Source organism: Coturnix japonica, chromosome 2 (genome assembly GCF_054131305.1).
Source record: "Coturnix japonica strain WE chromosome 2, WE-NBRP24, whole genome shotgun sequence".
NCBI classification, from domain to species: domain Eukaryota; kingdom Metazoa; phylum Chordata; class Aves; order Galliformes; family Phasianidae; genus Coturnix; species Coturnix japonica.
In genome coordinates this window covers 66,256,451-66,271,333 of record NC_140664.1, presented here as the reverse complement: position 1 = coordinate 66,271,333, position 14,883 = coordinate 66,256,451, and the positions used below count along the sequence as shown (strand labels likewise).

The 14,883-nt window shown below is 52.0% G+C and overlaps 1 protein-coding gene across 11 annotated transcripts in view; it reads left to right on the top strand.

Annotated features, from left to right (window-relative positions):
- Positions 1-270: 270 nt before the first annotated feature.
- NFATC1 (nuclear factor of activated T cells 1) overlaps positions 271-14,883 on the top strand; it is a 111,354-nt gene continuing 96,741 nt past the window's right edge. For 7 of the 11 annotated variants that reach the window (XM_015854793.3, XM_015854787.3, XM_085537705.1 and 4 more), the window contains exons 1-2: positions 271-736; positions 8,845-9,943. In XM_015854793.3, coding sequence (XP_015710279.1) covers positions 601-736; positions 8,845-9,943 — 1,235 coding nt within the window. In that variant the 5' untranslated portion in view covers positions 271-600. Of the gene's footprint in view, positions 737-4,109; positions 4,377-8,844; positions 9,944-14,883 lie in introns of those variants that run through there. The other 4 variants (XR_014942687.1, XM_085537706.1, XM_015854789.3 and 1 more) reach the window with 3 other exon arrangements.

Here is a 14,883-nt window from a genome sequence, read left to right as displayed (position 1 = left end):
TCTCCCTCTCTTCCCGGCTCCTTCTCCCTTCTCCCGCGACCCCGACTCGCCCGCTCTCCCAGGAGCGCCCCGGGGACCCGCGAGCGGTGGCACCGGGCGGGGGACGGGGGGCCGTCGGTGCCCGCCGGTGCCCGCCTCCCGCTGGCCGAGGCCCGGCTGACATCACGATCCCGGGGCGGGGAGAGGGGCCGGGAGGGGAAGGGAGGTGGGGGGTGTTTTCCAGCTTTAAAAAGGCGGCGCCGGGCGCGCAGCCCTGCGTCAGAGCGAGACTTCCCTGCTCCGCTCGCCCGCTCGCCCCGTCACCTCCTGCGGCACCCGGCAGCCGAGCGGCGCCCGCCGGCCCCGCCGCCCCGTCCCGCCGCCGCGGCGCGGGCAGTGCCTCAAGTCCCCTCGCACACCGCCCTCCCCTCCATGCCCCGGCCCCGGGGGGGCGGTGGCGGTGAGCTCCCGTGCCTTCGCGGCTGCGGCTCCCGCGTCGGGGGCGGCGCGGCCCCTGCCCCCGGGGCGTGAAGGCGGGCGGGGGGCGCGGGCGCGGGCGGGCGCCGAGGGGCCGGGGGCGGCCCGGACGCGGCGCCGGGGCTCCGCCGTCCCGCCGGGTGGATGCCAAGCGCTGCCCCGCCGGCCGCCGCCGCGCCGCCGTCGCGGGATCCAGCAACCAGCGGGAGAGAGAAGCCGCCGGCGGCCCCGCAGCACGGAGCCCGCCTGCTCGGCAGCACCATGAAGGCGGCGGAGGAAGGTAACGTGCGACGGGCGGCGGGCGGGAGGGCGGGCGGCGGTGTCCCCCGGTGTTTCCCCGCGGCGGGCCGGAGGTTCGCCGGCGGCCGCTTGCCAATAGGTGTCTCCTTCGCCTCTCGCACGGCGCCGGCTCGGCCGCGCCACCGCTCCTGGGAGCCTCCCGCGGGACCCGGCTGCGGTCCCGGTCCCGGCTCGGGGGACGGCGCGGGGAGCGCTGGGTCCGGTCGGGGGGAAACGACCGGGGAACACCCCGCAGTTTCGGATCTCATCGGTTTGGTGGAGGGCAGAACGTACTCCGTAACCGCAGCTCCCTTGCAGAGGGTCGGTAGGAAGCCGCCCACGAGAGGGGCCCGAGGCAGCGCCGCACTAGCGCCGAGCCCTCCCCATCGCACCGCGGCAGACCCCCGCCCCGCCGACACGGACGTCCCGGCCCCGAGGGGGGCCGCTCACTCTGCCCTGGCTCCGAGCTGCCGCTCGCGGTGCCCCGCGGTAACCCCGCTGCAAAGAGAGCGCTGCAAACACGCCGGCAAAGTTTCTAGAGAGAAAGGACGCGGGCGTTGGGGCTCGGGAAAGGTTTTGTCGGTCGTTGCTCGTTCGGACTGGACGTCTCGGTGCCAGGAGCAGCGTTCCGCTGGAGAGGGGACCGGCTGCGACCTCCTGTGCCAGTCGGAACATTTTTCTCTCCCCGGAACATCGTTACCCAGCACCGCACTGGCGACGCTTTCGCACGTCGCCTTTTCGAGCCAGAGCGGGAGGCCGCTGGGGACCCTGCGAATGCTCCCTGCGCATCGCTTCGAGCCCGGAGGGTTCGGGCCGCGCCCCGGGCTGCCGGGCTCTCGGGTCCGCCTCCGACTCGACCCGGTGCCTCCTCCGCTCCGCTGGGACCAAAAGCTGGGAAGAAGTTGGGGCTGGGTCGCGTCCAAGTGCGAGGGGTTTATCCCGCAGCTCGGCTCGGATCTGACCCAGGAAGCTGCAGAGACACGCAGGACCCCTCTTCTTATTTGTTTCTTTCTTTATTTTCACTTTTTTCTTCCTTTCTTTCTTCTTATGTCTTTTTTAACATGGAAGTTTTCACCGTAGGGGTTTATTTCGGTTGATGGGACCCTGCCTATGCCCAAGCTATGAGCGGCAGCCCCGCTTTTGAAGCAGGCGAGCACATTTTCAGAAGACAGCTAATGAGTGCTGTAACTCAACGGTGTTGGCTTTTGCCCCCTTCGACCCCTCGGATCCTTTAGGGCTGCACTCGAGATTTCAGGCAGCGAATGTCCCCCGCGTGGGAAGTACGTGAGGAACCAGCTCACGACACGCGAGGAGCTCAGTCTCCTGTCAAAGAGGTTCCCCCTCTTTAGTCCTCTGGCATTTCTGATGCCCGTGTTAAAATGTCAGCAGCCCTCCTCGGTAGCTGTGCCACGTGGATGTATTTTTAAGAGACTAAGAGAACAAGGCCAAAAGCTGTGTCCCCATGCAGGAAACACGTCAGGGAACCCCACAGGTCAAGATCGCTGCCTGCAAAATGAGGTGCCTCCTGATAGCCAAGTGATGACAACCAAAGAAAATGGGCAATTTTACAACTGTTTGGGAAGGAACTCAAACAAAGGGTCCCAGCAGAAGGAGCGGGCACAGCCCCACAGACCCCGCTCTTCTCCTAGGACCCTGCGGGGTGCGGAGCCCAGCGTATAACCGGGGCTTAACGCTGTGTGCCATTTCAAGTCTCCCTCGGGCTGCGTGCTGCGGCCTGCGGGGTGGGGCTGCTCTGTGCCCGGAGGCGTTGAGGATGCCCAGGTTTACCACAGGGACGCCTGGGGCTGAGTTTCAGGCTCACTCCTTTTGCTCTGCCCACTTTAACGGCATTAAGGTTTTTAAGTGGCCCGTTAACCTTTACTTCTGTTCCTACACACGACATCACTTTAATTTTACCCCTCTGTGCACCTTTCCTCTTCCCCCAGGGGAAAAGTGCCAATGAAAACGTTTTACTGACGGCAGTGATATTCTGGGAGCCGTCAGACGCTCCGTACACAGTCTGGGACAAATCACCGACATGCAGGTACCACATGCGGGCAGGGCGGCACACGCGGTCCGTGCTGTCGGACCGAGGCTGTGCGTGGTGACACATAACATCCAGCTCGTCTCCAGCCTGTTCTGCATCCGGAAGAATTGCGGCCCCGCCGAGACGGCAGTTCCACGCGGAGCGGCTCCGCTGCTGCCGAGGCTTTTGCGCACTCGGGTGATTCACCCCGAGCACGTGTGGAAGTGGGGACCGGTGGCAGCCCAGTGGCTCTTGACGCCTGGGTCCGGCCCGCCCAATGACCTCCCGCTTCTGTCCCAGCGTAGACACCTTCCCCTGGGGTCCCGGTGAGCTCCGGCTGCCGTCGAGCCGCCTGAAGCACGTCTGGGCTTCAGCGCGGCCCGGCCCAGTGGGGAGGGGAAAAAGCACGAGAAGCTCAGATGGAAAAAAAGTGTGTTTTCCTGGCACTTTGTAGTGGAGATTTCAGCCATGAGCCTGGAAAATGGTATTCCCTCGGTTTATTAAGGGAATACCGTTTCCATAACTGCTTTAAAAACTATTCCTTTTGAAATCTGGCCTTCAATCCTGCGAGCTCCACAGCAGCAGCGAGCCCCAATTGCTGGGTCGGGGAAGTCGTTTGTACATCGGAGCCTTCAGAACGGGCTCTAAATGGCACGAGTTTCTGAACACAGGTGGACACTACGTCCTCCTGCCCGCTTGACCTCAGCCGCCTCGAGCAGCAGAGTTCTGCGGGACAGGGCAGCTCCGCATCGCCGCGGAGGACATTTGTGAGGTCGCCGGGGGGGGCATTGGTGAAGTCCCCGCAAGTCCCCTTCGACCCGGAGACGCGTCCTTCCAGCACGAGGAACTGCTACTCGCGAGCCCCGCTTCAACACGCTTTTTATAGCAGCTGGCACTAGTGGGTGCTGCAACGAAGTAAGATTCGAAATAATAATAATAATAAGCCCAGCCTGGAGCCTCCCGGTTCACAGACGAGGAGCGGAGGAACCCTCGGAGGAAGGACCCGGGCGGCACTAAGCGCAGCGTACCCCGCCGCTCCTCTGGGGCAAATGCTCCCCGGCTCCCCGAGGCTGCCCGGCACCTGCGGCAATGGCCATTTCTTCGGGTGACCACAGGTGAAAGCCGCCTGCCTCCCCGCTGCCCTCGATGCCCACGCGGGCGGGCTCGCGGGGGGGGGGTGTCCCACGGCGTGCGGCCCGCGCCAGGAGCGCACGACGCCGGAGAGGTGGGGGGAGTAGAAGGGGAGGTGGTTTGCATCGACCCGGAAACATCAACAAAGCGAGGGAGGCGGATCAGAGGCGGCGGCGGCGATAGCGAGATCGGAGGCCGCCCGTCGGGCAGGGCTCACATTACTTCTGCCGCAGTCCGGGCCGCCGTGCCGGCCGCGCAGCCCAGCGCCGCGGAGCGAGAGCCCAGCCACGGCAGCAGGTGTCCCCGCGCGACGGGGCGGGCCCGACGGGGGCGAGCAGGGGGCCGAGCCGCCGCCAGCCGGGTGCCGGAACGGGGCGGGTGTCACCGCGGGCGGCGGAAGGCATGACCGGCGTGGAGGCCGAGCAGGAGTTTGATTTTGATTTTCTCTTCGAGTTCAAGCACAGCGATGAGGGAGGAGGCGGAGGTGGGTCACGGCGAGAGGCGGCGGGGGCAGCGTCGCCGAGTAGGAGGGATGCTGCGGCCGGCCGGCCCCGGCGGAGACGTGCCGGGACGGGGCGGTGCGGCTCTTCCGAGGGGGTCCTTCCCGAGCGGAGTCGGCGTGCGGCGGCCGGGGGCGGCGGGCTGGAGTGGGGGAGCGGCGGGACCGATGCTCGTGCTCCGCGCAGCCGGGAAGAAAGCGAACCGAACTGAACGGTGCCCGCGGCCGCCCGACGCTTTCTCTTTCGGTGCCCTTGTGACTCGGAGGGGAGCCGCGCTGGAGGCGGCTGCGAGGAATGTTTTAAACTTCGCGATTGTTCGGAGTTGTTCAAACAGCGGGAGCTTTTCTGAGGTTCCGACCGAGCTGTCCTCGCTGGCTGCCAGGGGAGGGGGTCTGCGGATGCGGGGCGGCAGTGGGAGAGCGGGGCCCGCTCAGAGCCCTCCTGCCGTGATCTGGAGCGGGTTGGGCTCGGGGTTGCCTGAAGGTCATTTGTAAACCAAAATAACGGTCCTGGATTTGTCGCGGGTCGCTGCTGCCAACCCTCTGCGCGGCTGCTGCTCTGCGACTTTCTTGCAATACTTGAAGTAGAAACGGGGTGAGTGAGCCCAGAACGGACACGCGCAGAAAGCTGTCGTCGTTTCCCGGTCCGAGGCCGGCTGTTATAATTTCAGTGTTAGCAGGTCACCCTAAAAAGTTCGTGTGTAAGCGAACGATTTGATGCTGTCTCAGTTTCTCAGCCAGAACTTTTGTCTTTAAATCGAGGCATGTTCCCACATCCTTGCCCGTGTATTGCAGCGCGCTGGGACGCAGCTGCGCACAGTGCTCCCCTGTCACTCTGCACTCCAGCAAGCCTTCAGATTCCAAACGGTTGCAAGGAGCTTCTCGGTTTTAGAAAATGAGGTTTGAAGAGTGTCACACCAGGCATTACAGATGTAATTAGGCATCTAGAAAGAGGAGGAGTCCGAACAAATGAAGTGTCAAAGTCCTGGTGAGAAGAGGCAGTGCTGAAAGCATGAACTTCAGCACCCAGCTAGATGGGACTCAATGTTTTGCAGTGTAACACAGTTACAGTTACTGCCTCTCTGAAGCCCCTTTGAGCTGAGGGTGTTAAGCGTTCCTATTTAAAGAGTATAAATAAAGACTGTGATAGTGCCCAATGATTTGTAGGATCAGCCTGTTAATTATAGAAAGGAATAAAGTCTGTGATCTGTGGAATTAACTAGAGAGAGAAAAAAAAAAGATTTTTTTTAATGTTGCCACAAAGTGAAACGTAATACATGAAGATGTGCTTACAAATGGAGGAGGAATCCAGTTTCTTGTCCTAGTTAAACCTAATGCAAGCATGGGCACAGTGGTAACAAAATTACTGCAGACGTATAGAAGCTGGCCTGATGGCTGGGGTTTAGCTCAGGATGTTGGGGTAAACTAAAATGAAAATGTCTTTGTAGTGAATAGCATAAGTTAATGCCTGTGAGCAGCATTCCCTAGGCCTGTGGGTACCCTGAGCAGGGGGTGACCCAATGGGTCAGGGTCATGGTAATAGCAGAGACCATCCATGCTAAAACTTTACCTTCTTTTCAACCCTATTGGTGCTGTCAAAATACCCCACTGCTCATGGGCTGCTGTTTTATGTGCCACGGCTTTGCGCCTGTGTAGCCACTTACCCCTTGAGAGACAGGCATTTTATTTCCGTGTCCTATTCACTTTTGTGAGAAGGTTTTTCTTTGTGAGGAAAACATCAGTGTGTTATGAGTGCTGACTGTGTGTGCTCGATGTATTGTGTACAAACATTAACTGAGGATGGGAACATAACTTCTTTAGAAATTGTAGCTGGTGGCTTTTAGCTAACAAGCCAAGAACTTGGTCTTGTTCCTAGTTCTTGCATTCGGGCTTTTGCATTTGTTGGGTGTATTTTCTACACACTGCCTGCTTGGCCTGGGCTGCACATCTCTGGAAGATTTTGGTGTCTGATTTTTATCCTAGTTGTGCATGAGATATTCTAGGATGCCGTACTTTTCATTCAGGTAATAGTGATCACTGTTGATTTATTTATTAATTATAATAACTAAGACACTGATGCTGCAGGCAGCCTGTGTATGAAGCCCACCTGGTGGGCACAGAGCATCTGCTTGCTGTGTCTGACTGCATGCTAGGGACCAAGTTGTGCAATAGGGCGATGTAGGGATGTTTTCAGGAGGAGTCAGGCAGCATCCCAGTAGCTGGAGGTGTGCCGTCCTCTGGAGCCAGGGAAAGCAGAAAGAGGCTGAAGCTGCCTCGGAGGCACTGCTTAGATCCCTTCTCTGAGCTCCTTTCTGAAACAGCAAGGGTCTGACTGCTTCAGTGTTTTTCCCCATGAAGAACAACAAGGAGGTGGGTAGTGTTTGTGGTGGCTGTGAGCAGTGCTGCCGTGTGGTAGGTCATCAAGAAAAGGTGACTCATTTTGGAAGGAGAGGTCTCCCATCCCCTTGGTAGACTTCTGTCTCACCAGGCCACTGCAGTCAGAGGAATCTTGTCAGAGGAGCACCTCTTATTCCATAGTTCCATAGTTTAAATAATGTGTGAAGCTGTATCGTGTTTTGAACATTCCAGTTTTATATGTAGCATGTTCTGGAGCAATTTGGTGACCCTTCCTCACTGAGTGACTGGTTGCTGATGGCAGAATAGAAAGTGAGTTGAAAATACGTAGTTTCTCATTGTTTGTAAATATTACCTGACGTGGTGTAAATCAGCTGGAACATCACAGAGCAGCTGTGAAACTGCTAAGGCACATTAATTTTTTGTAAGTGCTGTTTGTCTTGGATTCGTTGCCAGTGAGAAATGTGATCACAGGATGGCTGGAGGATGATACCAGAGAGGGCTGAGCTGATAAACAAAGAAAGAGAATAGCTGACTGCGCTGGCTGGCATAACCATCTTGGAGGCTCGTTTGCATCCACAGTGCTCCTGGGAGCAGTTCGTGTTGGGAATAACAGCTGTGGTAAATAGCAGAGCTTTGCCCTCCACACAGGGAAGGTGGGCAGTGGCCTCCATCAGGAGCTTGCCTCCCAGAGGGGACAGAAATTAGTTCCTCATGGAGGCCAGCTCTGGCTGGGGGACAGAGTTTCCCTCTGTCATGTGGGGAAGTGCTGCTGCCAGGACTGACCTCTGAGAAGGCTGCTTGGAGCTGCAGCTGGGATTATTTCCAACCTGCTACCTACAAACCTACAGAGCAGCATTACCTATTCTCCAGATTCAGCAGCTGTCATCCTTGACAGAAGGGGTTTGCCATCTTTTTCTGGCATGGCAAGAGATACCAGCCTGTGCGGCTCTGGCTCAAGTGTAGAGGTGACTGAGCCTCCCTGAGCCAGAAAGACAGCGCGGGGTCTGAGTCCTGGTCATGCAGGAATACTGATCAGTCGGAGTACTGAGAGCTGCCCAACTGCCCAGGCACAGCCCACCGGTGTCTCTGGGAGACTGAGAGTGACCTGTATGAGGCCTCAGAGCAGGGCAGAGGAGCTGGCATCATGCTGATGGTGGGCCTGCCAGCATGTTAGTGGGGGGCTGAAGTGAGGATGATCCCTAAGGACTGACTGTGAGGGGCCGGTTCTGCATAGCACAACAGATATGGAGGCATGCAGAGATCTGGCTGGTCCCCTGTGCAAGATCGGCACAGGTCTGTGATGTGATCTCACTTTTCAGGTTTTCCACAACAATCATGCTATCGCCTTAATGCACTCAGAGCTGTTACACAGTTAGACAGTTGGCCAAGAGTGTGTTCCTGGCAGCGTTTAAGTGTGGCATGTGCAAGAACCAGCAATTTTAGTGGAATTTTATCAGTCGCAGAGTAGCAAGACATCCGTGTTTATCTTTCACCTGGTCTCTGTCAGTTGGGCGGGAGAATAAGTGGTCCCAGAAACCAGAGCAGGTCAATAGATCCATCTTGTTCCAAAAACCTAGTTAACTGGAACCGGTTGGAAACTCACTGTAATGGAAATTTTAGTTGTGTACAATTTTTTTTTTTTTTTTAGTAGAATACGTTTCATCATGCATCATTGCGGCCCGCCTCTACTTTTTTTTTTTTTTTTCCTTTTTTTTTCTGTGTTGTGTGTGTGTTCCATCTTTTTAGGGAGGGAATAAAGCTTGTTTAGGTAAGAGCACGTGCTCGTGCAGCACTGCAGTCTCTGAATGCTGACGCACCCCTGTTAATTTTTTGCTCTGAAGGTTTACGTGTCTTTGGGCCAACCTCAGTCCACAAAAATTCTCCTCCCAAGATGGCTTCTCTTTTGCTGCTCGATTAGTAGGACATTCAAAGATGCAGTTATCAGTTTCTCCCTTAACTCTGCTGGGTTGTCAAGGAGTGCTGTGCTCTTGTGTGTTTTGTCATGTTCCTCCATTCCAGCTTGGTATGTTATTAAGTGAGTGTTTATGTACAGCACTTCATATCATTCTTTTTTGTTTGTTTGTTTGTTTTCCAGAACACTATAATTATACATCTTCAAACGTAAATGCTGGCTTGCCTCTAAATGTGGCGCATTCCTCATTGTCAACTCCATGTCATGGCCTTCAGACATCAAATCCCATAATTTCAGTTGTCCCATCAACAAATCATCCTTCTGGATATGGAGGACACATTGACAGCGGGGCTTCCGAGTATTACCTGCCTCCAAACATCAGACCCAATGGAGCTCCAGCTCTGGAGAGCCCTAGAATTGAGATCACTTCTTACATGGGACTGCATCATAACAACAACCAGTTTTTCCATGATGAGGTTGAGGAGGCCATCCCAAATGCCAAGAGATCACCTTCCACTGCCACTTTGAACTTACCAAACCTTGAGGCATACAGAGACCCATCCTGCCTGAGTCCAGCTAGTAGCTTGTCTTCCAGAAGCTGCAACTCTGAAGCGTCTTCCTATGAGTCCAACTACTCATATCCATACACTTCACCCCAGACCTCTCCATGGCAGTCCCCATGCGTCTCTCCAAAGACCACCGACACAGAGGAAGGGTACCAACGTGGCATGGTGGCCTGCACTTTGCTCAATTCTCCAAGGCACTCACCATCGACATCTCCCAGGACAAGCATCACGGAGGAGAACTGGCTGGGGGCTCGCAACTCCAGGCCTCCATCTCCCTGCAACAAGAGAAAGTACAGCCTCAATGGCCGGCAGACCTCCTACTCACCACATCACTCCCCCACGCCTTCACCACAAAACTCACCGCGTGTGAGTGTTACAGATGAGACATGGCTGGGAAACACCAACCAGTATACCAGCTCTGCAATTGTGGCTGCCATAAATGCTCTCACCACCGACAGCACAATAGATATGAATGATGGGATTCCCATCAAGTCAAGGAAGACTGCCATTGACCACACCCCATCCATGACTCTCAAAACTGAACCGGCTGGCGAGGATCATGGGACCATATCGCCAACTGCCGATTTGTCACCAGAAGACTTCTCTAGCTTTCAGCATATCAGGAAAGGAAACTTCTGCGAGCAGTACTTGTCTGTGCCACAGCATCCCTACCAGTGGGCCAAACCAAAGTCTCTGTCTCCTACATCCTACATGAGGTAAGCAACCCCAGCTTAGAGGACGATCCTGCTAATACCTTTATTGTATTCTTTTCTTTCCTCCTTCCCCTTCCTGTATCTGCTTCCTGCCAAATCTTCCCACTGACTCATTCCATTTAGATGTTTATCGTGATGCTGCCTCTGTTGTTGGTGTGGCACAATCATGAGTAAATCCTTGAAAGGTTAAAAGGCTTTTCCAGGAGTTGATTATATGTTGGTTGTGAATGGGAACAGGCCCCAGTCTGGCCAGTGTGGAAATAGGATATTCAGGGGTATTCAGAATTTTGTCTGGCAGTGGGTCTATTTGGTACCATCAAACTGAGGTTTTACTTCAGTGGTTCATTGTATCCAAATACATTTTTGTTGCAGGAATAAGAGGTGTTCCCATTATTTTGTTTGTTATAGACTGTGAATACAAACAGAATGTGGTTCTTCTACATGTTTCAGCATTTACTTCATCTGAACCTTTATCTGGAAGCTTCTTGCCAATCTTTGTTGGACGCTGGTTTTCTTTTTTCATCCCTTCCCCTCTATTTTTTGTTTAAGGAAGAAACTTTATCTGTAAGCTAGTAATTCTTGTCACATTTGTTCATCATAGGAAGACTCTGCTCTAAGAAACTGGACACACAGCTGCAGTGTCCTTGGCTCTTAGCATTGCCAGACTCATTTTTCTCCATCTAGCAGCTCTCTGACGTGTTCTGTGTCCAAAAACTTAAGCTTAGCAGTCTGTGGCACTTAATGTTACACCACACTGCAGCCTGGAAGGCCAGTTGTATCCTGGTCTGAATTCTGAATAAGTGGGGTGGCCCTTGTGAGGCCAAACCTGGAGTACTGTGCCCTAATCTGGGGCTGTCAATGCAGGAAAGATGTGGAGCCTTTTTTTTCCCCCCCCCCTTTTTTTTTTTTTTTGGAAAGTGTCCAGAGGAGAGCCATGAGGATGATCATACGGCTCGAACACCTTTCCTATGAAGACAGGCTGCAGGAGCTCAGCTTGTTCAGCCTGGAGAGCAGAAGGCTACAGGGAAACCTCATTGCAGCCTTCCAGTATTGAAAGGAAGATTACGAACAGGAGAGAAATGAACTTTTTACATGGGCAGATGATAGTAATAGGATGAGGAGGAATGGCTTTAAACTAAAGGAGGGGAGATTTGTATTAGATGGCAGGGGGGAATTTTTCACAAAGAGGATAGTGAGGTGCTGGAACAGGCTGCCAGGAGGGGTTGTGGATGTCCTGTCCCTCAAGGTGCTCAAGGATAGGTTGGATGGGACCCTGGGCAACCTGGTCTAGTACTTGATCTAATAGCTGGCAAGCCTATTGGCAACAGGGGAGTTGGGACTCAGTGATCTTTGAGACCTTTCCAATGCAAACCATTACAAGATATTCATTCTATGATTCTGTGTAATGCTGTCCTTTGCCTTCTTTATCACTCCCTATCTTTTCTTCTCGGCACTGTCTAAGCTCCTTGCAGGGCCTTGGCCCATCTCAGAACTGGGAAATGTGGCCATACTATTGGGTTTGCTGGAGCCAGCCAGAGGTGAGCACTCAGTGCTGGGGGTGGATACTTTTCAGTCCCAGCAAATCTATCAAAGCCTTCCTACGTATTTAAAAAGAGCCATTTGTGTTCTCGTACCAAAGGTGTAAAGGAATTTGAGTTCATCATAATGACAGGACATTTGCTGATTTTCCAAAGACTTCAAGGGCAACAATGCGAGAGTTTGACCAAACACGCTTTTATCTTTCTGTTGCAGAGAGCCGCCCTTATGTGCTTTGTTGTAGTCAGTCAGAAGGCACCCAGCATTCCTGTGTGCTAACACAAACAAGAAAGGTGAAGCGTACAAAACGGAGCCCCACTACGTTGTGTATTTAACATTTTTTTCCACTGTTTTGGTCTCGTATAAAATATGTTTCCTGGTTCGCAATATGTTTCCATGTGATCTCATTAACTCGTGCTCTAGGGCAGTTGGAAGTTAACGCTGAAATGTGATTTTAAGTAATTTTACCAATCAGATACACTGACCATGCTTCCTCCCACCGAAAATACCTCTAATTTTATGTATATGAAAGTGCCGGGCAACTGAGCACGGACGTCAACAGGATCACAGCCTACGCAACAGAAACTGTGTTATTTTAAATCTTTCCAAAAAAATTGGTTAAGAATTTGTCACAACAGATCTGGATTTTTTTTTTTCCTGTTATTTTACACATCTGTTCTATTTCAACTGCTGGGACTTCAGGGGTAGGTTCCAACAAACAACTCAGGCTCCAAAATCTACCCGATTGTAATGATTTTGAGATAACCATATTTGATTACCTCCTCTGTCTCTTCCTGAATACACATTACATTTTCATCAAAAGCAAGCGTGCCTTGGAAAATCACTGATGCCTTTCCCTCCTTCTCTTCCTTCCTCCTGTATTTGAGAGCAGGGGGAAATAGGCTCCAGCAGCACCAGCCGAGCATGTAGATGTCTCTTTTTTCATGTTTTTATGGCAGGCGTTAATCTGAAAAAGAAACAGTTTTTTAAATATTACTTCTAAAACTGATGGATTTTTTATTTCTCACAATTAAAAATCAAATTTTGTATTTTCAAGCACTAGAAGAATAGGGAATAATAAGTGTAGAGAGTAATGCATGGCTCAGTGGAAATACAGATTTCTTCTGATTTCTGAAGAGGACTGTGCAATCGTTCAGTTTAGAAGCTCATCCCAGATTGCCAGCTGTGGGCTCTTCAGAGCAGGCTTTGGCTGACAGGCCTCCACCAAGGGCTACCAGCATGCAGCCAGATTGCTGCATGGCAGTTGGCATGCAGGTGCTGAGTCTGATGAGGGAGAATGGGAGGACAGAGCCCCGGGCTGGCATGGGTTTGGCACTGGGCTTTGTCTCCATTCTTGAGCTGCAACTTGTGGTCTTGAGTCCAAGGCTTTGGGTGTAGAAAATATTGACAGAACAAGCGGAGATTTACATGGGAAGCTTCAGAGCCAACCGTGAGGTGGCAAAGGCAATCATACCTCTTCCAGACCTCTGTGTACCAGGAGAAGCATTCTGTCATCTGTCATTTCTTGTACAGGCAGGTGATACTCTGTACTTTCCCAAACCATCTCTGAAACAATTGCTTTCTTTTCTCTAGTACTGTTATATCACTTATTCTTACACTGTGAATGAGAGCCTCTCACGGGCAAAAATGTCAAACGCAGCATGGAATTACAGAGCTTGAGTTCCCATTGGATATGAGGATATACCAACAACACAGTATCTGGGACTCTTTCCAAAATTAAGGGTCTGCTTTTTATTTCTTACCCACTCATTTGCATATCCCAAGTCACTATTTACTTTAGCAGAAAGGATTGGCAGTCATGAAAATGTCGGATTTTTGAGTATCTTACATCTTTTTACGTCTTCTTTAGCTACTCTCTTCAACTAACACAACTTCTTATTCATTGAAAAGTCACAGCTTCTTTATATGCTTTAATCAGTTTAATCCAGTAAATGTGTTGGCGTGTAACAATGTTCTTCAGATGTAGTGTATTTGGGGGAAGGGGAGAAGAGAAACGTTTGGGTTTGTTGGTCAGATGTATGGCATGTATGAGGTCTACCACCAAAAGGCACTTCCAGGAATAGACAGACAGTTCCAGGTGGCTTATAAAAGCTCCCTACTGTATGTTTTTGTACTTTTTTTTTTTTTTTTTTTAACAGCTGAAATCCACAACTTTTTTAGCTGCAGTCTTTTTTTTTCAGCTTGAAAAATAATGCATACAAGTTCTTGAACCCACAGAGAGAGACATGTAGCTTTACATATGGAGTCTGTAATTTGCATATAGAGAATGCTTGGCTGTCCTCCAGTTTCAAAAGCACACTTTGCTTTTGTCTGTGTCAGTGGACTGGTCTAGGACTAGTTGGTGTTAACTGGGGGCAGAAGGAGGGGGCGGGGGAGAACCTATCCAGCCTTTTCCCTGCTCTATTCATGCTCCATCTTCAAGCTCCAACAAGTTGAGTCTGCCACCATGTGGCACCAGCATTTAGTTGTGTAGGCCTGCTTGGAAACTTGTCTCAGCAAACCTTTTTGTTTGTCTGATTTAAATCCTCCCCACACTTTCTTATGACCGCTTCTCAGTTCATTTAGACACCCCTGTGAGCTCTTTATTAATCATCTGCCTTCACAAGCTCATTTCAGCACCATGTGATACTAAATTCGGAGTAAGCAGAGATGCGACATGAGCCACTTGCTGCTGCCATTCGTGTGGCAGTAGTGACTTGTTCTGTCTCTAAACCTAAGTCAACAAGTGAAGCATTTCCTATGCAAATCTGTCTCTGAATGTTATCTTTCAGGATGGTTGTGATGTGTATTATCTGTCCCTGAGCATGATGATGACTTGTGCTCTTGGATCTCAGTGTGAGGAATGCCAAAGCTCTGCATGGACTTCATGGAGGAGCAAATTGCTCTGCATGCCAGTAAAGCACAGCCAAGTCTGGGGTGGGATGCAGCATCTATTTTAACAGCTCGCAGCCAGGTTTCTCAATTGTCAGACAGGAAATTAAAGAAGAAAAAAAAGTCCACTCAGAAGTGAAATATAAAGCAAGTATATTTCTCAGACCACAAGTCAGTGGAACCCGCGCTGTTTTCTTACTCTTCTGAAAAGCATGCAAGGATTTTTAACAACCATTCATTTTAACACAAGATGTGTAATAAGTGATAAATCATATCCATATTTGCATTTGGTGTACAGTTGAAGCAGGGGCAAACTTAGCAGTGTGTTAGAAGGTTCAGCAGCCCTGTGGTTTCTCTAGTTTGTGCCTTTATTTCTAAAGTTCAGTGGAACTCAGCAAGTCTCAGCCACCCTCAGCTACGTCACTTGCTTTACTTCAAATGTTGAAAAACACTTTCCACTTTGCTCCTTGGGGCAGCAGCTCCTGCTGCTGTCATAACACTGTCTTCAGTAGATG